This window comes from Chrysemys picta, chromosome 13, assembly GCF_011386835.1.
Source record: "Chrysemys picta bellii isolate R12L10 chromosome 13, ASM1138683v2, whole genome shotgun sequence".
NCBI classification, from domain to species: domain Eukaryota; kingdom Metazoa; phylum Chordata; order Testudines; family Emydidae; genus Chrysemys; species Chrysemys picta.
The window spans coordinates 11897658-11924990 of NC_088803.1; the positions used below are offsets into that span (position 1 = coordinate 11897658).

The 27333-nt window shown below is 42.8% G+C and overlaps 2 protein-coding genes across 2 annotated transcripts; both read left to right on the top strand.

Annotated features, from left to right (window-relative positions):
- The first annotated feature begins 7793 nt into the window (after positions 1–7793).
- Positions 7794–8771, top strand: LOC101948542 (olfactory receptor 9S13-like). Its single transcript, XM_024111528.2, has one exon. The coding sequence runs from the start codon at positions 7794–7796 to the stop codon at positions 8769–8771; it is 978 nt and encodes a 325-aa protein (XP_023967296.2).
- A 9077-nt stretch (positions 8772–17848) lies between these two features.
- Positions 17849–18784, top strand: LOC103306687 (olfactory receptor 9S13). The gene has a single exon (XM_008175035.1). It carries the CDS (start codon positions 17849–17851, stop codon positions 18782–18784), a length of 936 nt encoding a protein of 311 aa, XP_008173257.1.
- The last annotated feature ends 8549 nt before the right edge of the window (positions 18785–27333 follow it).

The following is a 27333-nucleotide window of genomic DNA, read 5'->3' on the forward strand; positions in this document are numbered from 1 at the left end:
GACTGAGATCAGATGAGGAGCTGCAGGGGATACTGGGACTTATGGAGCAAGAAGACTGGGACTGATAACCAGTGGGATGGGGCGAAGGAGGTGAGGGAGGATGGGAGACAAATCTGATGAGGATCCTGGGTGAAGAGGCAGAATTGACACTAGCTGTGCAAAGTGGGCAGGAGAAAGAGGGAGACATGGATATTGGATGAGGAGCCTGGGAAGGTAGATTGCACTAGGAACCAGCAGGGAAGGGGAATGTCATGGTGGTGGGGGGATGGAAGCCAGGGTGGGAGCGAGAAATGGATCAGGTAAAAAGCTGCGGGAGGGGGACTGGGCTGGGCTGGGCAAGGAGACTGGGACTGGGAATGGTAGGTGAGACTGGGACTAGGACAGGGAATCTGGAAGTGTCAGACTAGGATTGCTGGGCATGGAGACTGGGATGAGAAGTCAGAAGGGAGGAGACTGAGACTGGTAAGGTGAGGAGGCTGGGACTGGGACAAGGAGCTGTGGGGGCAGACGAGAGAAACACGTCACAAGGGCAGGCTGGAGGGGATGAGGCAGGAAGCTCAGGCTTCGGGGGTATGAGTATAGAAGTCTGTAGCCTGTAGAGGACTCTCCCCTCCAGCACCTGGAACCCAAGATTCCTGGGTCTCGTTGTTCCTCTGCTATCAGCAAATACCTTTGAAACTCCCTGGGAAAGCATCCCATGCCCCTGTAGTACTGGTCTACATAGATGCTAACAACCTTGTTTTAGTACCTTAATGACCAGCTATTTGATATTTTGTTTTATGCATATTGTTCAGTGTGGGGCCCCGTCCTCATTTACTGCACACTAGTCAAACCTCGCTCTGAAGAAATAATTTATTAATTTCTTCATGGACTTTTCTCTGGTATCTATCCCTGTACTGTCTGAGTGCTTCACAAACATTCATGAATTTGTTTTCAGAGCACCTGAGACCAGAGGGGAGGTTGTGTTAACTTAGATGGAATATAGGAGCCACATGTGTTAACATAACATAGCCACTGTCCAATATTAAATACCTTTAAACAAGGTTTGGGGTTTGGTACATAGAAACCTCGATCTGCTTAGTGCCATGGCAAACCTGCCATTAAAATCCTTTTAACCCTGGATTAAAGATGTGGGTGGGGGAAAGGAAAAACAGTTAAAGCATTTGAAATTTAGAGTATTAAGTAAGGTTTTCCTTTGAACAACATCCCTTGTTCCCTTCCCTTTAGTTGGAGAGTCTTTAAAAGGAAAAACCCTTGTATGACAGTCTTTATATGCTAATAACTATCCTTTAGGGGGGAAAGGAAAAGAAGTTACTTGAGGTGGGCTGGAGCTGTTGTTGTTAAAGTCTGATCCCATCTCCTACAAGACAAAACAAGACAAGCACACACAATAGGGGAGGGGAAAGAGCAGCAAAGATAGAAAATGCAGCTTCTGTCTCTGGTGTTGACTCTCACTTGCAACCTCACTGCTGGAAAAAAACAGGCACAGCACATGGTCTTATCAGCCACTCTGAGACCTGACAAGCTCGTGCCAGCATCAGGCTGTTTAGGAGATCGCTTTTAGTTGCCTTTCCAGTCACAGGCTTACAGCAGTGTTGGAGAACATGTAGTCTTGGGCAGCTAAGCCAAACTCTTATTAAATAGAAGGCAAAATAAGAGAGATGGGGAAAAATAAGGTGGGGAAGGAAAAGGATACACAGGGGCGAGGGGAGAAGAGAGAGAGACAAACTCTAGGTGGTGGTTGGGATTCAGCCAGCTGTGGTAGAAGTGGTGATGTCATTGGGTCCCTCTCTCTTGCCGGTCTCATCAGAACATTACTCAGACTCAGGATGATGCAGGCCCAAGTTCCAGGAGATGGTGGGGGTGGCAGTCATGATGGTGAAGCTCACGCCAATAGCCAATAGTTCTCCCCAAAGTCTCTTTCTTTAAGGGCCCCAAAAGGGAGTGATGAGTGAAACAGCCCATCCCCTCCTTTTTTTGTCCACCAGTTAGTCCTAATTACCGGCACACCAATTTTGGCTCCTTGATTTTCAGGCTCACAATATTCTTGTTTAGCAGGCATGATTTCAACACAGTCCATGAATTATGTCAGCAGGTCTTTTCGTTTGGGCTAATTCAGTCTTTCAGTCTCTTTTTTGCACCTTTTCCTATCCACATATGTTGCTAGAGGTTATTGTGATAGCTTATGAACGCTTGCTTGTTTTTAACAGCAGAGCTCACAGTTAGGATATGTGTGGCAGCCCGTTTATTTTAACAGGTATTATATTCTTTATTTTACAGATGTGGAACTGAGGCACAGAGAGATTCAGTCAAAATGTTGGCTGCCCAATTTGAGATGCCTAGAACCTGATTTTTCAAAGTGCTGAGCCCAGGACCCATTGACTTCAGTTGCAGCTGTGATTGCTCTGCACTTCTTCATATTAGATCTCAGGTCTCAGGTAAGGTTCCCAGAACATGTGGAACACACAGTTAGTGACCATCTGTGAAAAGTCTGTTTTAAATGACATGTTGAATGTAGTTCGCCAGGGTAACATTCAACTGCCGCAACTGCCTTAGACCATCCTTTCTCTTGCTGTAGTCCCCTGCCTCAATTGCTAAACACCTTCCACCTTCTGCAATAAATGAGGCAGGGATCCTGCAAACTAGAGCTTCCTTCAGTACACAGCCATGATTCATTCCCCAGAGCACCATTCCACCTCTGCACTGAATGAGGCGGGGGTCTGGTGGAAAAAATAGTAGGTGATTGTGTAATTAAAAGTGTCTAATAATGGATACATACAAGAGGGCTGAATTAAGGTTCCATGGGCAACTTTAACTCTAGCATTTTCTAACTTCTGAGTGCTTGACTTGCAATCTTCATCACCTTGATCAATCAGTCTTTCAGCCCTTATATATATTGCGCTGATCACACCACATCTTCCATTCTTCTTGTATCCTGGCCTTCCTTCTCCATGTGCGGCCATGTCTTTTCATGATAAAATCTTCCCATCTCTTTGGAGGTTGGCTGAGTGGTCGTTTCAGTTCCTATGGCTACCACTCAGTGACAGCTGCAGTCCATCAATTGTAAGTGAGCCTTGTTATATGCCCAGGCCATAACATTTTATTATGCCTGATCTCAACAACGATGACCTGCACTACACTTTGCTGTCTGATCACTTCACTGGGGACTCAGTCATGGATGGAAATTCCCAGAATTCTTCTTTCCATCGCTCTCTGTATGACAGACAGTTGCCCCTCCTCTATCTTTGTCAGCACCCATATTTTGCTGCTGTACAACCTTGCTGGCAGTTCTGTTGAGTTGAAAAGGCTGGCACATGTTGCCTTGTTGATTTTTCCTTGGAGGACATCCTTGATAGAATTGAAAGCGCAACAACCTGCTTTCTTTCTTCGCGAGAGTTCACCTTCCTGATCATGGTGCCTGCTAATTTCTTGGCCCAAATAGACATATTGCTCAACTTCTTCTATTTGTTCTCCCTTGTTTGTTATTTGGACTTTTGGCAAGGTATCTGACCACATAAATTTCATTTTGGAGCGGTTAATTTTCAGTCCGACTTGGCTGCTTTTTTTGTTGAGTTCTTGCAGCATTTCCTGTAGTTTGATAGTATTTTCTGCGATCCACCCAATATCGTCCATGAATCTGAGATGGTTTAACTGCTCTCCGTTGATGTTGAGTCCACCCTTTCAATTCATCTGCTTGTAATGGCGCGCACTCACCGCTGCGCCGCCTCCTGCTGGTCAGTCTGGGAATTAGCCCTTTCCAGCTTCGGAGTGCCTCCTGCTGGCCAGTTTCTTTCCCTTGGTTACCAGCCCTGTTGTCTCCAGCACCTCTGGTCCCGTGTCTCTCCCAGACCCCGGTGTCCCTTACCTTGGGGTGCTACCGCACAGCAGTGCCCCCACACTCTGGGTCTCACCTCCTCAGGGGAACCACAACCCTTCTCTATACCCATCTTCTCTCAGTGTCTACTGCCAGTCTTCATCTAGCCCCTTTACTCAGGGGCAAACTGCCGTCTGCAATGGCCACTCATCATTGGCTAGGGATTTGGACCTGCTGCCTTTCCCTGGAGCCCCAGTACCTCCTTAGGCCTTTCTGCCAGGCCTCAGCCTGTGAGGTAGCCAGGCCCAAGCTCCCCAGCTCAGTCTGTCCCTTCCCCAGCACTGCTCTGTCGAAGGTACCCTGTCTTTCCCAGGCAGCTAGGTCCTTCTCACTCCAGGGCTGGAGTGAGACTCACTCGGCTCCCTACTCACAGCCCTCTTATCAGGGCCAGCTGTGTCCTGATTGACCTAGCCACACCTATGGCCAACTACTCAGCCAGCCTTCCTCAGCTGCTTTCACTCCTTTTGTCCCAGGAGCAGGGTATATTGCTACATTGCCTCATTACCATTTCGAGGCAGGCTGTGAAGAGTTTCGCTGAAACCATGGCTCCTTGTTTCACACTTTTCTTAACTTAGATGCAAAGCGGGGTATCAAATAAAGTTATATCTGTAATGCAGTCAGAATTTGCTTCCCTTAATAGTTTGATATAGTTTGTGTCGATGCCCTGCTCTGCAATTGCTTTCAACACTGCATCGATCTCTATGCTGTCGAATGCTTTTTCCTAGTCAATGAAGGAAATACGTAAAGATAATTTGTATTCCCTTGAGCATTCCAATAGTTAGTTTATAGTGAAAATATGGTCCATTGTTCTGAAATTCTTTCAAAAGTCTGCCTGCTCTCTCAGCTGCTGCTCGTCCAGACTCTGCGAGAGTCGGTTTATTATTTTGGTAAGCAGATTGTAGACATGAGAGAGCAGGCATACTGGACAATAGTTCTTTAGATCTTCACAATCACCCTTCTTGTAAAGCAGAATGGTGTTGGACTCCTTCCAGCTAGATGGCATCTTCTGCATTTCCAAGTAACGGCTAAACCTCTGAGCAAGGGTTTCCCAGAGGTCTTGGCCTCCAGCTCTTATCATTTAGATTGTCAGTCTATCTTTACCTGGGGATTTTCCTTCCTTCGTTTGGTGAACTGCATGTTGAACTTCGCTGACAAGCACTGGGAGGTACATGCTCATTGGTCTGTTAAAGTGTTGGTACTCGGACATTTATCTGAGACGCAAACAATTCGGTGTAGAAATCTTTGCAGACCGCTTCCATTCCTGTTCTGTCAATTACTGGTTTTCCGTCCCTGTTCTTCAGTGCCATTATTGTTGACCCATACAGTGTCAATTCCCTTTTGCATTTTTTGAGGCGTCTGTGATCTTCAGCTGTCTTTAAGAGCCTTTCATTTTGGTACTTCTTGAAGTCCTCCTTTAGTCTTCTTCTTATCAACTTGCAAAGGAGGGAGTACTCAAGCTTGCACCATCATTTTGCTTCTTTAGCAAGTACCGCATTTCCTCTGAGATTCTTTCCTTTGCTCTTTTCAGTCTTTCTTTCTTGGCTAATATTACTCATTACCTCAATTGATCATTGCAGTTATCTATAAGACTCCAGTCTTCCTTGGAAATGTTCACTTTCAAGATTGCCTTGTCAAATATTTTTGGCCACTGTCTCTGATTTGCCATCTGTAGCGCTTTCTTTTCCACCTTTTCATTGAAGTTGAGCCTTACTCTGAGCAAGCAATGGTCACTACTGGTGTTTAATGATGGTACTACTGAGATGTGTTGTACAATGCTCCACTTATCAATTAGAATATAGTCAATCTCATTTTTGTTCTTTGCATTGGGCATGATCCATGTCCACCTCCTCTTGGCCTTCTTCTTAAACCAGGTGTTACCAATGAACATTTCTTTCATCTCCACCAGAGTTGCCAGTCGCTCTCCTTGTGGATTCTGTTCACCGATGCCATACCTTCCAATGAACTTTTCACCTTCTTTCCCTCTTCCAACTTTGGCATTCAAATCTCCCATTGCGATCGTATGGATTTTTGAGCAAGGGTTTCCTCAAGCTCCTGATAGAATTCTTCCATATCATCATCTTCACTTGTGCTTGTGGGAGCATAGATCTGAATAATCTTGAGGGTGCATTTCTTGTTCAGCTGGAGGTGTAGCACCCCGATGCGTGATGACTTGAACTTGCACGAGATGATTTTTGAAGACCATTCCTTGTTAATGATGAAGCCGATTCCTCCAACAGTTCTCGCGCTTTCTCCTTTTCCCAACATGATGGTACTTTCGTCTCTCCACTTCACTTCCATCTCCTTTCTTCATCGTGTTTTGCAGAGACCAAGGATGTTGTAGACTGTCCTTGCCTTCTCCTCCATTAGATGGTTGATCAAATCATCTCTTATCAGTGTCCTGCAGTTATAGGTGCATGCTGAGAGGGCAGTCCTTTTTCTGGACCCTGAGATTCTTAACAGCCTCTCATCGACTGAACTCCCCACCACTGTTGTATAACAGATCGAGGAGTGAACAAGGAGCTGGGGCCCATTTATTCATATTGTTTTAGCCACTTCTTCATCCACCCACTGGCTATGCTGTGAGTGGCGCGTTTACCTCCTCAACTTAGCTAGCACCCAACCTCAAGTAGGAGGACAGCTCTCCTCTCCCTGGGTTGGTAGTCTGACACCTTAATAGCATGGTTGAACCTACTGAAGAATACTCTCCACTATCCTCGCTGTCAGAGAAGCCAGGGTCACTGCTGCATCACTTTGAGGCATTGAGGTAGGATTTTGCAGAGGCAGGATCTGCTGCAAAATCCTACATCAATGCAATCTTCATAACATTCTTTTAAAGTAGCTTTTAGTGAGCAATTTAAGATTTGTAATTCTATACAGGTGAAATTCACCCCGTGCAGGGGGCCAGTACAAATAACAGGAGCCATACTAATGTTGCATTTAGGCTCTAGTTTGAACCCTAGTCTAGAGGAATCATTAAACCAGTATGGCAGCCTTGAAATTCCAGTATTGCAGCTTTTAAATTGCACCTATTTTACAGGAAAAATTTGTTTTGTTCCATCAATTCATAGATTTTAAGGCCAGAAGAGACTTTTACGATCATTTAATCTGAACTCCTGGGTAGCACACAGCAGAGAACCCCACCCAGTGACTCCCACATCTGTTTAAGCTAGAGCAGATCTTTTAGAAGGACAACCAGTCTGCTTGCTAGAAACTCAATGACATTCAAAGAAATCACCCAGCAGGACTGATCTGATGACTGTATTTACAGGTTAATTGTTAATGCTGGTATTTGGATGGGGTTGATGAGAAGCTATCTGATAAATCCATTGGCACATCCTTTTGAGTAATTACTGTGGCCTGGGCAGAGATATGCTCTAGTTCAGATAGAAGTTATTGGGCAGGAGGTCATATTAGATGCTCATCTTGCTCTCTTCTGGCTTTAAGATATATGAATCTGTGGCTCAAGGATGACGTTCCACTACCTTGACTCATGTTGAGTAATGCTCGGACACGGGCATTGTTACACACTCATGAAGGGAGTGGGTAAAATCCCCTTCACTCACAGGGGAGTCACATGGATTTCAATGGGAGAAGGTATCCATATGGGTTATGGGATTATCAGAATTTTGCTATATGGGCAAAGCCCAAAGTCCACTTTCATGAATCATTATCATATGGGAAATGTAATAATTTTTTGCTTTACTGCAGAAAGGTTAAAATTCACACAGAATTTCTCAAGGATGGTTCAGTATATATTTAACTAGCTTTCCAAGGGTTCTGCCCACTGTTTTCAAAACCAATAGGAGCCTTGTGCTCGACTTTAATAAGGATCAATCCACTCGGACCTGTCACTTGCTGCAATCTATCTAGCACCCGTCGGTTCTTCTTTAATCTTTATCTCATCACTTTTCCAAAGGAAATGTCAGCGGCGGAGCCAGGGAGAGATGTGAATCACACTGCAGAGATGGAATTCATCCTTCTGGGGTTTGGAAGAGGTCCAGGGCTCCAGGTGATCCCTTTTGTGATGTTCCTGGTGATTTACATAATAACTGTGCTAGGGAACACCATCCTGGTCCTCATCATTACAGCCAACTCTCGCCTTCACACCCCCATGTACTTCCTCCTCATGAATCTGTCACTCTTAGACCTCTGCTACTCCTCCGTCATTGCTCCCAGAGCCATGGTAAGCTTCCTAACAGACACCAAAACCATTTCCTACAGGGGATGTGCCACCCAATTCTTCTTCTTTGCTCTCTTTGTCACTACTGAGACATTCATCCTGACAGCCATGGCATACGATCGATACACCGCCATCTGCAACCCACTCCTGTATCCCACCACCATGTCCAAGCCAGTCTGCATTCAACTGGTGGTGGGGTCCTATCTCTGTGGCAGCATGAACGCCATGGTGCAAACAGGCTTCACCTTTACTCTGCACTTCTGTGGCTCTAATGAGATTGATCACTTCTTCTGTGATGTTCCACCCCTGCTAACCCTCTCATGCACCGACACATACATCAATCAAATGGTGATGTTTGCCTTATCGGGCATCATCATAGTGAGCACTGCCCTGATCATTCTTGTCTCTTATGCCTATATCTTCTCTGCTGTCCTCCAGACTCGCTGTGCCGTGGGCAGGCACAAGACCTTCTCCACCTGCACCTCCCACATAGTAGCTGTAAGTTTATTTTACGGGACTGTTTCCTTCATGTATGCCCAGCCAAGTTCATTATCCTCCCCAGATCAGGGTAAAGTGGTGTCTGTGTTTTATACCCTGGTCATCCCCATGTTGAATCCCTTCATCTACAGCCTAAGGAACAAGGATGTGAAAGAAGCTTTGAGAAGAACCATAGGCTGCATAATTATTTTTGAAATGAATCTTTTCTATGAATATTGAGTTAAATAATCCTTAGATAGATTAGTTGAACAATAAGTCCTTCCAATATACCAATCTATCTATCTATCTATCTATCTATCTATCTATCTATCTATCTATCTATCTATCTCACGCCCAATACTGTCCTATGACACTAGAAGAATGATTTTTTAAAAACTGTAATAAATCAATCCTCTCTGTGTTTATGTTATTTTTCACATTTCTATTTGTTTAGAAATGCACAGATTTGGAAAACTGGATCCAAACACCCTTGAGCCATAGGAAGTGTTTGAAATCTGCGTTCAAATTGCTCAACTACTTGATAAATGCTGAACCCAAATTTAGTTGCCTGGCTTAGTGTGTGAGTGTGTGTGTAGTGTCATATCTCCTTTACTCTCTGGCTCCAGTTGCTAAACACCATGCTATTTTCCTATGGGGTTAAGGTAAGATTTTCAGGAACACTCAATGTTGTAGTCAATGAATATTTTACCTTTGACTTCAATGGGGGCAGATTTAGGCCAACAGAAAACACTTTTGAAAATATCATTCTGATGCTGTTTGCCAGAAGTTTGGAATGGGTGACAGGGAAGGACACACGATGATTGACCATTCTGTTCATTCCCTCTGAGGCACCTGGCATTGGCCACTGTCAGAAGACAGGATACTGGACTAAATGGACCTATGGTCTGACGCAGTATGGCCATTCTTATGTTCTTGTTTTCAGTTCAAATTGAAGATCTTTGTTCTCTGTGATGATGATTTTCAAAGTAGCCTAAGAAATCAGGGGCCCAATTCCCTTTGTCACTCAATGGCAGATGGGTACCAAACACCTTTGGGGATATTCATAATCTTTGTCCACAATTTTCAGTTCAAACCCATCTCTGGTTTATAGATTTGTAGATTCCAAGACTAGAAGGGTCAACTGTGATTATCTAGTCTGGCCTCCTGTAAAACATAGGCCATAGAACTTCCCCACAATAAATCCTAGAGATCACCTTTAATAAAAACATCCAATCTTGACTTAAAAATTGTGTAGAAGTCCAGAGGAGAAAGGAACTCTGTATAGCAGGAAATGAAAAGCATAACAGAGAGAACAAGCTCATGGGTACAGCTGGTCAAAAGTTTTCAGCCCAAAAATGTAGATTCTGCTTGACCAAAACATTTCATGAATGTAGGTCAAATTCACCAAAATGCTACAGTCCAAATAAAATAAAATCAGAAAAAAACCTGAAACAGTTTCAATATTTTAAGAGAAATGTTTCAATATTTCAATTAAAAAGTGCCTTTTTGTTTAGAATGTTGCTGTAGTTTTACTTTAAAATAAAAGGTACAAACCCCCCAGAATGAAACATTTCAAGTTGTGTCAAAGCAAATGTTTTATTCAACCCCCCCAATATTATTTTTTTACTTGTTTGCTTCACTGAAAAATTGGAAAAATAGTTTGTTTCAGATCAAGACACCCTGTGATGGGGTATCTGCCCTACATTGGCCTATAAAGGGTAATAGAGCCCTAGGGAGGCTGTGCAGGAGGTAGCCAATTAGAGAGCGGCTGTGAGGAGCAGCTAATCAGGGCAGGGCTGGCCCATATAAGAAAATCTGCAGGTCAGAGCAGTTTCAGTAGCTGCCTGGAGCTTGAGGAGGGAAGATCAGGCTCCTAGTAGGAGGAAGGAGTGCCAGCACCCGGGACAGAGCAGTGCTGCCAGCAGGGACTGGGGAAGCTAGAGAGGGCTCCTGGATAGCTGCTAAGACTGGCAGGCTTAATGGTGAAGAAGGTGCTGGAGGCTGTGGGGAAGTGGTCTAGGGAAATGAACTGAGGAGTTGGAGAGAACGCAGCAAGTGGTGGTCATCTACAAGGTCTCTGGGCTGGAACCCAGACTAGTGGGTGGGCCTGGGTCCTGTCCACCCCCACTTGCCACTGAGGAAGTGGCTGGACTGAGGGACTGCAATACTGTCCCCTGGAATGGGGGAGAACAGACTGTGACACAGCTGGAGGCTGTGTTCTGAAAAGGATGCTGCAGTCCTTGAAGTGACATGGGTCCAGGAGCAGAGGTGACAGTGGGTGAGTTACCACTAGAAGAGGTCACAAAGCTAATTCTCTAGACAGCCAGTAGGAGGTGCCACAGTGGTGAATCACACCTCATCACACACACCCTCCCCCATCCCATATGTTTTTCTAATTTTTGGTTCAGCCTGTGATGGGTTGTTTACTCCACACCAGCCTGGAAGGGGTTAAGGTGACACAGATAGGGCCAATTAACATTATAGGCTGCATCTGGTAGAGAGTCTAGCTTGACTGAAAAGGACCAATGGCCGATAAAGCCCAGCGGGATGAGAAGCTGGCTAAGGACTAAAACCAGGAAGTGTACAGCAGAAAGGGGCTGCAATGTGGAAGCCGGAAGTCACTCTCTGGGCTTGGAAAGGGAAAAGGAGGAAACGCAAGTGGAGAGAGAACCCCTGGGATCCTGGCCCTGATGGAAGGGTTTACCCAGAAAGGTGGAGAAGAAAGCCTGCGGGAGGCACAGTAGGAAGCAGCCCAAGGAAAGAGCAGCAAGTTTTGAGATCATGCAGAGCTTGGCTGCTGACTCTAGGGTCCCTGGGCTGGAACCTGGAGCAGGCCCAGGTTTTCCTACCAGCCACTGGACACAGGATTGTGGGAGATGCCAACCAGACATCTGGTCTGGAAGGATTCTGATATCCTGGAAGGTGTGGGGGGGTATATAGTGACCTAGTCGGATGGCTGAGTAATGAAGAAAGAGAGCTTTCTGATTCAGAGAGATGGAGAGAGGCAGCAGGATGAAGAACAGGAGTACTTGTGGCACCATAGAGACTAACAAATTTATTAGAGGATAAGCTTTCATGGACTACAGCCCACAGGATTAGTAAATCATAGAAGGCAGTGCCAAACTGAACCAAAACTGATTCCCCAGCCACAGCCACAAGGAGTTGCCCCATTGGAGAGACACTTCCCTCCAACCACAGGGGGGCAGCACCTCTGAGTGGAGTTGCACCCAGCTTTTCATGTAAGTGTAATGGGCTATGGAGGCTCTAAGGATGATTGGAATTTTCCATGGGAATTGTGTTTGGTGGACAATTGAGGTTTGGGGAAATCAGGTTTTTGTTAAGAAAGATAAAGTTTTTAATATTTGTTTTAATAATAGAAAATAATAATAATAAAAAAAAAACTTTTGTCTGAAAACCTTTTAATCAAAAATGAATTTATGGCCAAAGTTTTAGTTTTAGTTTTTCAAAGAAAAGTCAAAAATTTCCATGGAAAAACCACCATTTTCCTATGTGTTCCACCTGTAACCCTTGCTGCGAATGGCATGCTTAAATGGCCCAGCCATGGGTATTAAGCATGCAGGGAGTGGGAAAAATTTGTTATTAAGGCTGGGATTTTCAAAGAGGGTGAGATATCCATTTCCCCTCTAAAAGTCAATGAGCGTTGAGCACCGATCTCACTTAGACCCTTTTGAAAAAGCCAGTCACAAATATTATGGTTTATCCTATGGCCTGCATTATGGAGGAGGTCCAAAACCAAAACACTTTTGGCAGAAAACTTTTCAGCCAAAAAAAATGGAATTTTGGCCAAATTTTTAGGGATTAGGTTTTTCAAAGTTGAAAATTTTCCATGAGAAAGCCATCATTTCCCAGCCAGTTCTACCTGTAACTCATGCTACCATAATGTGGTACTTTGTCACCATCTAGTGACAGATACATTCCAATAAATGTATGTCCGCTACACCTTTGTCACCTTTCTCTAGGTACAACAGTAGGGACTCATGTTTATAGATTCAGTGGTCAATCAATGCACATAATTTGCCTTGGGGTGGTGGTTTTGTTCGTGTCCTGGAGAGGAAATTTAAATTGCTTGTTCATTTCTGAGATGTAGACTGAGCTCCCTCAGCCAATGGTAGCATGTAACCCAAATAAACCAGAGTGCCTCACTGTCCCATGCTAGTGATTAGCTCATGGGTAGGGGTTTATGAGTCTGCTACTTCAGTTATAAAACCTTTAGCTCACACAATAGAGTCTCATACTTTTAGGGCCATAGGTGCCAGGTTCAATCTTCTCACAGCCCAATCGTAAGCATCATAACACACGTAGGCAAGGAGTGCATAAAATCTGGTCATTAAGGGTAGGATTCTTAAGAAGACTATGGGACAAAATGTCCATTTCCTTCTGAAAGTCAATGGGATCTGGGCACAATCTCCCATAGATCCACTTGAAAACGCCAGTCAAAACATTATAGTTTGCCCTATGGCCTGTGTTATGCAGAATGTCAGAGTAGATGGTCAAGATGATGCCTTCTGGTCTTAGAATCTATGAATTGGGAGATTGGTCAGGCCTGAAGCTTTGCATCAGGGAGCCTGACACCAACCCAAAATGTGGAGGGAGCACAGGGGTGCAGATTCATGGGGAGGCAGAGATGGTGAGGAAAAGGAGATTTCCCAACATGGCGATGAGGCAGAGGAGCAGGAAGGTGAGGAAATAGAGCAGAGGCCACCAGACAGATGGAAGAATTCAGGAGAATGAATTCTGGCTGGTGTCTACTCTTCATTCCTTCTGAGATCCTGGAGTAGGGATAACGAATATATTAATGCTCTGAGCTAGTTGTGCAGATAGATAGATCAAAGCAGAATATGGGGAATGTTTCCTAAGAAAATTCCCTTTTGAAATTTTCCTGTCAAAAAATTCTGGTATTCCCATGGGAATATTTTTTTTTAAAGAAAAATGTTTGGAAAAAGCTACTTTCTGACACTTTCTTCCTATTTTCCCACTGGAAAAAAAATAGGAGGCAACATAAAATATGAGAAAGTAGGTTTTCTCCACTCTCTCAAATGCTGGAATTTTTTCATGGGAATGCCAGTTATTATAAAAACAGATTTTGCATCAGGGAAACATTTCCATACAGAAAATGTTGACCTGCTCAGATAGATAGATAGGTAGATGTGATTGGAGGAAAAATATGTATGTCCCTGAAGAAAAAGAACTTTCAACAGAATAGACAGTTACTTTTGGTACACTATATCCCAAATCAGCCCCCAATTTGCTTCCTAAATTTGAGGAGCATGATAAAGAAGCAAACTTTGTGAAAAGTCTGAGTCCAGCACTGGGATATGTGTAATATACTCCTAGGAAAACTTCCACTTAATAAAATGCATCCTATCTTTTGGTGCCAGACATTGCCTACAGGCATGCAATGCTTCTGGGAATATCCTACCCCAGAGGTTCACAAAACCACATATAAAAATGAGTCTCTGATACCAGCATGAATCCTTCAGCAGTTTGCAGATGTATTTTATTTTATCATCAACAGTAGCAACCCCACAACCACCACCAGACTTAGCAGGGACATTTTCTTCTTCTTCTCCAGGTAAGTTCAGCTACTCTGGGTATTGACAGGTACAGAACCACTGCAATGATCTTTTTCTGCCATATCTATCTATCTATATGCCAGCATTTAATCCACTCTGCTGACTTTACAGCATCCCTGTGTGAACTCCTCTTGTGCTCATATTGTATCACTGCACTTTTTACTTTCCTATAAAATATTCTCTTCTGTTTAATGTTAGGAGATGACATTGGCAGTACTATACTACATGTAGCCCTACAATTTTGCCTTCAGGTTGAAGGGATTTCTTTACTTTTGGAGGTAGATACACCCAATTCAGGGTGCTGGATCTTTCTGGATATATCCCTAGTGTTATGAAAATAAATTCTGATCAGCAAACATTTTGGCTTTGGTGCAAGAGAACCTAATACCGTTATTTACCCATCCATCACAGAATTTCAGTATGATTTGGGCTTGTAATTCCCTCAATCTCTTTGAAAAACCCAGCCTAGAGCAGTTTGAAACTCAGAAACTCCCTTCTATGAGAAATGCCGACATTTCAAAATTTATTTTCCTTCCAAATTGGAACAAAAAGAAAAAAAAAATGAAATTTCCCACAAAATGAAATTGAAAAAAGAAATCTGGCCAATCAAAATGTTCTGTTTCAATACAATGGAAAAATTGTGTTCTAGTTTCAACTCATTTATTTTATATTATAACTCAAAATATAATATAGAATAAAATAAAATGTTCCATGCTCAAATTTTTGACCAGCACTAGCCCAACCTTTGCCTTTGGGTTTGCAATACCACTCATGTTTTTGTTTTCGTTTCTTTTTCAAAAAAATGTTTTCATAGAAAAGTATTCTACAAGTTCTTCCCATACCAAATCATTCAGGTTTGACACAGGTATGTCATCAATATGCTCCATATATTTGTCATGATTGTAGCCTGAAACAATTGAGATTTTCAATGGATCCTAAAGGAATTATATGCCAAACTCTCATAGAATCTAATAGGAATTGGGTGCCTAACTCCCTTAGGCTCTTTTGAAAATCCCATCCAGAATTATAGAATCACAGAAATGTTGGACTGGAAAGGATCTCGATAGGTCACTTAGTCCAGTCCACTGCACTGTGGCAGGACTAAGTATTATCTAGACCATACCATAGAGGTGTTTGTCTAATCTGTTTTTTAAAAAAATTCCAATGATGGAGATTCCCCATCCTCCCTAAGTAATTTGTTCTAATGATTAACTACCCTAACAGGAAGCTTTTCCTAATATCTAACCTAAATTACCCATGCTGTAATTTAAGACCATTACTTCTTGTCTTGTCCTCAGTGGTTAAGGGGTACAATTTATCACCCTCCTCTTCATAATAACCTTTTACATACTTGAAGATTTATGTCCCTCCTCAGTCTTCTCCAGACTAAACAAACCCATTTTTTTCCATATTTCCTCATAGGTCATGTTTTCTAAACCTTTTATCATTTTTTCTCTCCTCTGGACCTTCTCCAATTTGTCCACATCTTTCCCAAAGTGTGGTGCCCAGAACTGGACACAATACTCCAGTTGAGACTTTGTCAGCATGGAATAGAATAGAAGAATTACTTCTTGTGTCTTGCTTGCCACACTCCTGCTAATACATCCCAGAATGATGTTCACTTTATTTTTCGCAACTGTATTACATTGTGGACTCATATTTAGTTTGTGATCCACTATAACCCCCAGATCCTTTTCTGCAGTACTCCTTCCTAGGCAGTCATTTCCCATTTTGTATTCGTGCAATTGATTGTTCTTTCATAAGTGTAGTACTTTGTGTCTGTTCTTACTGAATTTCATCCTATTTATTTCAGATCATTTCTCCAGTTTATCAAGCTCATTTTGAATTCCAGTCCTGTCCTCCGAAGTGCTTGCAACCCCTCCCAGCTTGGTATCATGCACAACCTCTGTGTACGGTCTATGCTATTATCCAAATAATTTATGAGGATATTGAATAGAATTGGACCCAGGACAAGTCTCTGAAGGACCCCACTCGATATGCCCTTCCAGCTTCATGGTGAACACTTGATAACTGCTCTCTGAGTATGGATTTACAAGCAGTTGTGCACTCACCTTATAGTAGGTTTGTAAAAGCTATGTTTCCCTAGTTTGTTTATGAGAAGATCATGTCAGACAGTATCAAAAGCCTTTCTAAAGTTGAAATCTATATATCTACTGCTTCCCTGCTATCTGCAAGGCTTGTTACTCTGTCAAGGAAGGATATTAGGTTGATTTGAAATGATTTGTTCTTGACTGTTGACAGTTACTTATCACCTTATTACAGTCTAGATGCTTACAGTGTGATTGCTTGATTGTTTGCTTTTTGGATACTAAAGTTAAGTTATAATTCCCTGGGTTGTCCTTATTCCCCTTTTTATAGATAGGTACTATCTTTGCTCTTTTCCAGTCCTCTGGGATCTCTCCCATCCTCCACTAGTTTTCAAAGGCAATCACGAACAGCTCAGAGATCTCTTCAGCCAGTTCCTTAAGTGTTCTAGGATGTATTTCATCAAGTTCTGCCGACTTGATGATTTCTAAGTAATTTTCAACTTGTTCTTTCCCTATTTTAGCCTCAGATCCTACTCCATTTATACTGATGTTCACTATGTTAGTCATCCAATCACTACTAACCTTTCTGGCAAAAACTGAAAGAAAAAAAACATTTATCTGACTTTGGTCAGTGCTGTATTTTCAGTTATTGTCTTTCCCTCCTCGTTGACTGGTGGGCCTACCCTTTCTTTGGTCTCCTTCTTGTACAGAACCAGAGATTTTGTATCCAACTAATCCTTCAGGAATGGAATTTGCCAATGCCATGTTATTCAGTGGATATTAACTTTCCGCCTGCCCTCGGAACAAATGTTAAGGTTGAGGGAGGGAATTATTGTGATGGTACACTTGGTTAAAGTATTGACAGAACATGGATTTGCAGCATTAGCTATCACAATGCCAGGGACCAGTACTGCTGATATGATCCCAGATTCTGGAAACTGCCTGCTGGACATCTCTGCATAGTGCAAAAAATCTTCTTCACTAGCCAATAGGGCAGCAGAAGACCACCTGATAGCTGAGAATCCATTCCACAACCGTTACTTCAGCTTCAGGACTGCAAATCTCATGAGTTGCAGCACCAAATGCTAATGGCATTGGAGAGACACTGGTTCCTCTGGGACAGTCACAGGGAAGAGTAAAGGGTTTGGACCTTAGTATCTGAGAAGAAGATACATGATACTAGTACTACTACTATCATGTGCATGGTTGAGTAGCTTCCTTGGTCCCTCGCACATGACAAAGCACTACGATACCAGTGTATTACAATCATGAGTCTGACCACCTGCCCCTCCAACCAGGAGGACAGTCCTGAAGGTCCCATTGTGTTTGCAAAGCTGAACAAAAGGGTTTTCCAGAGAACAGAAGACTGAGACTTAGAATTGGTTCAGATCCTCGGTCCACCAGAGATCCTGCTGGGCAAATCACTCAATTTACCTGCACCTCAGTTTTCCATCTGTAAAATGGGGATAATACTTTCCTATCTCACAGGGGTGTTGGGAGTTTATAGGGCCAGATTTCCAAAAGAAGAAGCAAATGAAAAACTTCGGTCAGCTCTTCTGCCCACTAGTTGAGGATGGAAATCAGAGATCACTAAGGGGTTAATGTGTTACCTCAATAGCCATTATCGATCCCTTTTAATTGTGTTTGTTCCCTTTAACCAAAGCAAGCAACTGCTATGGAAAACTGCACTGCGGTGTCTGAGTTCATCCTGGAAGGATTCAGAGACCATCCAGAGCTTCAAATCATCCTCTTTGTGGTCTTCTTAGTACTGTATGTCACCACCCTGGTGGGCAACAGTGGTATGATCGCCATCATTAGTGCCGACACCCATCTCCACACTCCCATGTACTTTTTCCTCAGGAACTTGTCCTTCTTGGACCTGTGCTACTCCTCTGTAATTGCCCCCAAAGCCCTGGCCAGCTTCTTCACCCACAACCAGACTATTTCTTACACAGGATGCGTGGCCCAGTTGCTGTTGTTTTCCCTCTTCATCACTACTGAAGGGTTCCTCTTGGCTGTCATGGCCTATGACCGCTTCATTGCCATCTGCTACCCACTCCTCTACCCCATTATGATGTCCAGGAAGTCTTGCCAGCAACTGGTGGCTGCATCCTACGCCTGCGGCTGTGCCAATGGAGTGATACAGACCAGCTTCTCCTTCCGGTTGCGGTTCTGTGGGAGCAGCCAAATCAACCACTTCTTCTGTGACGTCCCCGCCGTCATGAAGGCCTCGGTCACTGACACATACGTAAATGAGGTTGTGATGTTTGCACTCTGCAATGTCATCATAGTCATCACCACGGTGGCAATATTTACTTCCTATGCCTACATCCTTTCCACCATCCTCAAGACCCGCTCTGCGGAGGGTAGGTATAAAGCCTTCTCCACCTGCGCCTCCCATATGATGGCTGTGAGTCTCTTCTATGGGACGGTCTTCTTCATCTATGCCCAGCCAGCTGCTATATCCACTCCAAACCAGAGCAAAATGGTGTCCGTGTTCTACACCCTGGTGATCCCCATGCTAAATCCCCTCATCTACAGCCTGAGGAACAAGGACGTGAAAGAGGGTCTGGGGAGGATGATGGGGAAGAGGCTTTTTCCAATGAACTAAATAGAGTCCCAGGTACAGTGAGCTCACAAAGAGAGTTCTCACCACCATTTGCTGGAGCAGAGCAGGTCTAAAGAAGGGAGTTCAATCTAGTATTGCTGGAGCTAGGAGTCCCAGTCAGGAACCCTAGGTTCTGCTCCCCTTATGCTTCACAGATTAATGGGGCCAGCAGTTGCAAATGGGGGAAGGCTAGAGAGCTCTACCAGTTTACACCAGCTGAATATGTGACCCTTAGATTTAAGGCTAAAAGGGACCCTGGTGCACATATAGCTTGACCTTTTACATATCTGTAGATGTAAAAAAAATAGTGCCTGTCTTTTAGTGCCTCAGAAACTGGGTGCCTAGCTTGAGGTTCTTTAGGGGCCTGGCTTCCAGAGGTACTGAACCATTGACTTCATAGTTGCGGGCACTCAACTCTGCTGAAAATGACAATATGAGAAACCAGTTCTGGAAATCTTGGCTAAATTAACCTCTTTCTGGCTACTTACCAGTAAAACAGACATAATTATTCTTACCAATGTTGAGAGGTGTGATGACACTTACTTTGTTGACGTGTCATAAGCTCGTTCAGCTCTTCAACAGGAAGTCGCCGCAGACAATGCAGCTGAGGGGTTCAAAGCTTCTTGAGGTGATTTCTAGCTTGGTTAACTATCTTAGGTACAGATATGGCCCCCATCATCTGAGCAACTCAGTCTTGAAGGCATTTATCCTCACAACATGTGTCTGAGGTGGGGAAGTGCTCTTATCCCCCTTTCACAAAGAGAAACTGGGGCCCAGCGAGACTAAAGGTTTATAAAGGTGTTTATGTACCTTAAAATAGGTATCTAGTGGAATTTGCAAAAATGCTTAGGTGAGTTAGGTACTTAACTCTCATTGAAACCGTTGGGAGTTAAGCACCAAACTGCATCGGTGCCTTTGAAGATAGGCCCCTCTCTGTATCTTTAGGTGCCTAAATATCTTGGTAAATATGGCCCCAAGAGACTTGCTTGAGGCATAAAATATGTGGGAAAGCAGCAATTGAACGTGGGTTCCCATGACCTAAGCTAATGTTCTAACCACTGGACTATGCGTCTTCATAATAGATATGGCAAAATCTCCTGGATTTCATAGGAAACGCATGGCCAAATTGCTTGGGCAGCTTTGAAAATCTCACCCTACACATCCAAAGTGTTTATAGATATAGATATATATAGATAGCGCATAAGAACCTAACTTCCTATTAAGGTCACAGGAAGACCTTAGATCCTCACAGACTCTGGCAATGATACAGAAGGTTTAATAATAACAAACAATATTACATATTAATTATTATTATTATTAATAATTACCTTCTGTATCATTGCCAGAGTCTGTGAGGATCTAAGGTCTTCCTGTGACCTTAATAGGAAGTTAGGGTTCTTATGCACTCTCAGAAAGAGCTCAGCAATAATGCATCTGAAATATTGGCCCAATCTGAATTTCAGTGTCTGTATCAGAGTCAATTGTGCAACATCTTTTGACAGACCTGCGGGTGGCTATATTATAACAGAAAAACTTCAAAAACAGACTCCAACGAGAGACTGCTGAGCTAGAATTGATATGCAAACTAGACACAATCAACTCCGGTTTGAATAAGGACTGGGAATGGCTGAGCCATTACAAACATTGATTCTATCTCCCCTTGTAAGTATGCTCACACTTCTTATCAAACTGTCTGTACTGGGCTATCTTGATTATCACTTCAAAAGTTTTTTTTCTCTTAATTAATTGGCCTCTCAGAGTTGGTAAGACAACTCCCACCTGTTTATGCTCTCTGTATGTGTGTATATATATCTCCTCAATATATGTTCCATTCTATATGCATCCGAAGAAGTGGGCTGTAGTCCATGAAAGCTTATGCTCTAATAAATTTGTTAGTCTCTAAAGTGCCACAAGTACTCCTGTTCTTCTTTTTGCGGATACAGACTAGCATGGCTGCTACTCTGAAACTATCTTTTGGCAGTGTATTCCAATCTCACTGCTTCCCTTGCAATGTGCCAATGTCCCTGTTTAGAGTTGGTTCATATTTTGTAGTGTTTTTGAAAAAAGACAGGATGCATCCGAAGAAGTGGGTTGCAGTCCACGAAAGCTTATGCTCTAATAAATTTGTTAGTCTCTAAGGTGCCACAAGTACTCCTGTTCTTCTTTTTTTGAAAAAAGAAATCAATAGGAAATGAACAATTTTCATTTACAGTAGAATCTCAGAGTTATGAACACCTCGGGAATGGAGGTTGTTCTTTCAAAAGTTTATGACTGAACATTGACTTAATATGGCTTGGAAACTTTACTATGCAGAAGAAAAATGCTGCTTTCCCTACCACTATATTCGTATTATTCAAGCATGGAATTGCTATCCATAGAGATTCTATGGTACAATTTGATTAATTTAAGATTTTTACTTCATTTAATTCTACGCTTTCTTTCACATATAATGCCACTCCCCCACCAGCACGATCTGTTCTGTCCTTCCAATATATTTTGTACCCTGGTATTACTGTGTCCCACTGATTATCCTCATTCCACCAAGTTTCTGTGATGCCTATTATATCAATATCTTCATTTAATATGAGGCACTCTAGTTCACTCATCTTATTACTTAGATTTCTAGCATTGGTATATAAGCATTTTAAAAACTTGCCACTTTTTAGCTGTCTCCCATTACATGATGTAATTGAATGAGACTTTTTTTCTTTGACTGTTTCTCATTAGATCTTACTTGTATTTTATCATCTTCCATCCTCTCCTCCTTACTAGGACATAGACGATCTCCATTAGCAGATCCTCCCCATAGGAATGTCTCTGTCTGAGCCACGTGCTCCTCTGCACCTGTCAGCTTTCCCCCAGCCCTTCATTTAAAAACTGCTCTACAACCTTTTTAATTTTAAGTGCCAGCTTTCTGGTTCCAGTTTAGTTTAGGTGGAGCTCATCCTTCCTATATAGGCCCCCCGTTTCCAAAAAGTTTCCCCAGTTCCTAGTAAATCTAAACCCCTCCTCCCTATACCATTGTCTCATCCATGCATTGAGACCCTGCAGTTCTGCCTGTCTAACTGGCCCTGCGCGTGGAACTGGAAGCATTTCAGAGAATGCTACCATGGAGGTCCTGGACTTCAATCTCTTACCTAGCAGCCTAAATTTAGCCTCCAGGACCTCTCTCCTATCCCTCCCTATGTCATTGGTACTTACATGAACCACAACCACCGGCTCCTCCCCAGCACTACACATAAGTCTATCCAGATGTCTCGAGAGATCCACAACCTTTGCACCATGCAGGCAAGTCACCATGCAGTTCTCCCAGTCATCACAAACCCAGCTATTTATGTTTCTAATGATCGAGTCACCCATTACTAATACCTGTCTCTTCCTAATAACTGGAGTTCCCTCCCCCAGAAAGGTATCCTCAGTGTGAGAGGATACCACAACATCATCTGGAAGGAGAATCCAAACTATGGGATCATTTCCTTCTGCTCCACTTGGATGTTCTCCTTCCCTGAGACTTTCCTCCTCCTCAGTAGCATAGAGGCTGTCAGACTGGGGATGGGACCATTCTACTGTCCCGGTAAGTCTCATCTATGTTCCTCTTTGTCTCCCTTAGCTCCTCCAGCTCAGCCACCCTGGTCTCCAAAGCCCGTACACGGTCTCTGAGGGCCAGAAACTCCTTGCACGTGCTTCTTGCACCATAGGGCAGGTAATCATACATGCTGCATTGGGTGCACTACACTGGATAGCCCCCAGTCTGTTGCTGGACTTCTGCCTACATTGTTTTTTTACTCATGAAGTTAGTTCCTTTGTTGAGGTTTTGTTTTTATCAGGGGGTGGTTTTTGGCTTAAGTTTGAAGAACTCTCCCACTCCCCTTCAGTAAACTCCCTCGCAAAACTCCCGTTAGCTGCTCCTGTTCACTAGCTCCTCTGGTCGCTTAGGAGTGGGCTTTTTAAAGCCCTGGTCTTCCTGAGTAGCCCCACCCCGGTTAAGGGTTGATGGGTCTAAAGAGCTTAGGGATCAAAGCCTCGTTAAGAAGCTCTCAGCCTTACCTAGCAGGCCGCTAGGCTCAGCACCCACACGGTCAGCACACATTCCCCAAAACAAACAGACCACATGGTATATTTCAGTCCAGCAGCAAGCACACCACAATAACACACACACACACACACACACACACACACACACACACACACACACACACACACACACACACACACACACCAGACAACAAACTTACCCCAAGGGTCATGTAATCACTCCTCCTTTACCTGGAGAAGTCCCTCCCCTCTTAAGCCGCTCCAGTTCTTCTACTTTTTACAGTTGAGTTTAGAATTAGGGTAAATGTTGTCATACCAATTATTACAACAGACCTATCGGTGCCACTATAATACTAACAAACTATTAGGTGGTTTTGTTTTTCACAGATTCATAGAGTTTAAGGCTAGAAAGGACAATTAGAGCATCTATTTTGACCTCCTGTAGAATGCAGGCCATGGAATTCCACCAAATTACTCATCTCCTGAGCCTAATAGCTTGTGTTTGACTAAAGGATCTTCCAGAAAGGCATCCAGTCTGGATTTGAAGACATAAAAAGATGGAGAAGCCATTGCTTCCCTAGGGAGTTTGTTCCGGTGGTTAATAACTCTCACTGTTAAAAAATTGTGCATTATTTCTAATTGGAGTTTGTTTGGATTTATCTTCCAACCATTGGGTTTAGTTCTCTGTTCTCCATGAGATTAAAGAACCTTTTAGTACCTGATATTTTCTCCTTAGGAAGGTACTTGTACACTAATGAAGTCACATTTCAATCTTCTTTTTGATAAGACAGAAAACTCAAGCTTCTTCCACCCCTCACTATAAGGCATTTTTTCCAGCTCTTTGGTAATTTTTGTGCTCTTTTCTGCACCCTCTCCAATTTTTCAAAATCTTTTTAAAATGTGGACATCAGAAGTTGACATAGTATTCAAGCAGCTGTCTCACCAGTGCATATACAAAGATTTGGAAGGATTAGATTTTATCAGTAAATGTCAGTAAACATAAATTTCACCATACACACATTTTCACATTGATAATAATAGAAATGTACAGATAGAATAATGATGCTTGAGAACTTATTGAATATCGATTCAAGGATATTTACTTTGTATATTTTGACATGAGATCTTCACCTGAACCCCACATTTTGCACAAATGTGAAAATTTAAATGGATAAAAATTGAAAAACAAAAAAGCTTTAAAGTGAACAATAATGTTATCTGTCAAAACTATGAAATTTACATATCAAATTCTGCAAATACACAGGCTTGGAAGGGTTCCATTTATGTCATTAATCATTTTTACCTGCCACACAGAAATTGATGGGGAATATATCAATTGATAGTAATGAGACAGTGCAGTATCCCCCGCACCTAGTACCCAGAGTGATCGAGTATCCAAGGCCCCTCATCTGTACAGGGAGCCCCCTGCAGACCTATTGTCACTGGGCCCACTTGCTCACTCACCAGCCAGGAGCACAGGGGCTGTCTTCTGCCCCTGCGCACAAGACATTTAGCAGCAGAGTGGCTTCTCCCACTCTGAGGTCAGAGGCTCATCCTTCTCCTCACAGTCCCGAGTGGGGATATCTGCTCCGTCCAGTGAGCACATTCTCCCCCACATCTAGCACTGGAATTGCCACCTGGCTGTTTTTTAACTCTCCTTGTTGTTTTTTCTACTTCCTTGCCAGTTGCTGATTGCAATGTGCTACATTTTTAAAACCTGCGGCATTGAAACTGTAAGTTGCGTGCACGCACAGTCGTGCCAATGGCCATGCAATGATCTTCTAACTACAGCACGCAGGTCACATGGCAGGGAGCACTGCCAATGTGTCACATGTTTCCCATCTGTGTGCCAGGACCTTAACCCGAAACCACAGCGGCCATATTGGAAGGACAGAACAGATCGTGCTGGTGGGGGAGTGGCATTATATGTGAAAGAAAGCGTAGAATCAAATGAAGTAAAAATCTTAAATGAATCAAACTGTACCATAGAATCTCTATGAATAGCAATTCCATGCTTGAATAATAAGAATATAGCGGTAGGGATATATTGCCGGCCATGTGACCAGGATGGTGATAGTGACTGTGAAATGCTCAGGGAGATTAGAGAGGCTATTAAAATAAAAAACTCAATAATAATGGGGGATTTCAACTTTCCCCATGTTGACTGGGTACATGTCACCTCAGGATGGGATGCAGAGATAAAGTTTCTTGACACCTTAAATGACTGCTTCTTGGAGCAGCTAGTCCTGGAACTCACAATAGGAGAGGCAATTCTTGATTTAGTCCTAAGTGGAGCAAAGGATCAGGTCCAAGAGGTGAATATAGCTGGACCGCTTGGTAATAGTGACTATAATATAATGAAATTTAACATTCCTGTGGCGGAGAAAACACCACAGCAGCACAACACTGTAGCATTTAATTTCAGAAAGGGGAACTACACAAAAATGAGGAGGTTAATTAAACAGAAATTAAAAGGTACAGCACCAAAAGTAAAATCCTTGAAAAATACATGGAAACTTTTTAAAGACACCATAATAGAGGCTCAACTTAAATGTATACCCCAAATTAAAAAACATAGTAAGAAAACCAAAAAAGAGTCACCGCATCTAAACAACAAAGTAAAAGAAGCAGTGAGAGGCATCCTTTAAAAAGTGGAAGTTAAATCCTAGTGAGGAAAATAGAAAGGACATAAACTCTGGTAAATGAAGTGTAAAAATATATTTAGGAAGGCCAAAAAAGAATTTGAGGAAGAGCTAGCCAAAGACTCAAAAAGTAATAGCAACTTTTTTTTAAGTAAATCAGAAACAGGAAGCCTGCTAAACAACCAGTGGGGCCACTGGACGATCAAAATGCTAAAGGAGCCCTCAAGGATAATAAGGCCATTGAGGACAAATGCAATGAATTCTTTGCATTGGTCTTCATGGTTGAGGATGTGAGGGAAATTCCCAAACCTGAGCCATTCTTTTTAGGTGACAAATCTGAGGAACTGTCCCAGATTGAGGTGTCATTAGAGGAGGTTTTGGTAAAAAATGGTAAATTAAACAGTAATAAGTCACCAGGACCAGACGTTATTCATCTAGAGTTCTGAAGGAACTCAAATGTGAAATTGCAGGACTACTAACTGTCATCTGTAACCTATCATTTAAATCAGCTTCTGTACTAAATGACTGGAGGATAGCTAATGTGATGCCAATTTTTAAAAAGGGCTCCAGAGATGACCCCGGCAATTACAGGCCGATAAGCCTGACTTCAGTACCGGGCAAAATGGCTGAAATTAAGAACAAAATTGTCAGATGCATAGATGAACAGATTTTGTTGGGGAATAGTCAACATGTTTTTTGTAAATGTAAATCATGCATCACCAATCTACTAGAATTCTCTGAGGGCATCAACAAGCATGTGGACATGGGGGATCCAGTGGATATAGTATATTTAGATTTTCACAAAACCTTTGACAAGGTTCCCTCACCAAAGGCTATTAAGCAAAGTAAGCAGTCATAGGATAAGAGTGAAAGTCCTCTTATGGATTGGTAACTGGTTAAAAGATAGGAAACAAAGGGTAGGGATAAATGGTCAGTTTTCAGAATGGAGAGAGATAAATAGTGGTGACCCCAGGGTCCAGTCTGGTCCTATTAAACATATTCATAAATGATCTGGAAAAACGGGTAAACAGTGAGGTGGCAAAATTTGCAGATGGTACAAAACTGCTCAAGATAGCTAAGTCCCAGGCAGACTGTGAAGAGCTACAAAAGGATCTCTCAAAACTGGGTGACTGGGCAACAAAATGGCAGATGAAATTCAATGTTGATAAATGCAAAGTAATGCACATTGGAGAACATAGTCCCAACTATACATATAAAACAATGGTATCTAAATTAGCTGTTGATACTCAAGAAAGAGATCTTGGAGTCATTGTGGATAGTTCTCTGAAAACATCCACTCAATGTGCAGCGGCAGTCAAAAAAGCAAACAGAATGCTGGGCATCATTAAGAAAGGGCTAGATAATGAGACAGAAAATACCAGATTGCCTCTATATAAATCCATGGTATGATAAATAAATTAATGGAGATATCCTATCTCCTAGAACTGGAAGTGATGTTGAAAGGTCATTGAGTCCAGCCCCCTGCCTTCACTAGCAGGACCAAGTACTGATTTTCCCCCTGTTCCCTAAGTAGCCCCCTCAAAGATTGAACTCACAACCCTGGGTTTAGCAGGCCAATGCTCAAACCACTGAGCCATCCCTCCCCCATGCCCACATCTTGAATACTGCGTGCAAATGTGGTCACCCCATCTCAAAAAATATATTGGAACTGGAAAAGATTCAGAAAAGGGGAACAAACATGATTAGGGGTATGAAGCATCTGCCATATGAGGAGAGATGGGAAAAAGCTGACTAAGGGGGAGGGGGATATGATAGAGGTCTATAAAATCATGACTGGTGTGGAGAAAATAAATAGGGGAGTGTTATATACTCCTTCTCATAACACAAGAACTAGGGGTCACCAAATTAAATTAA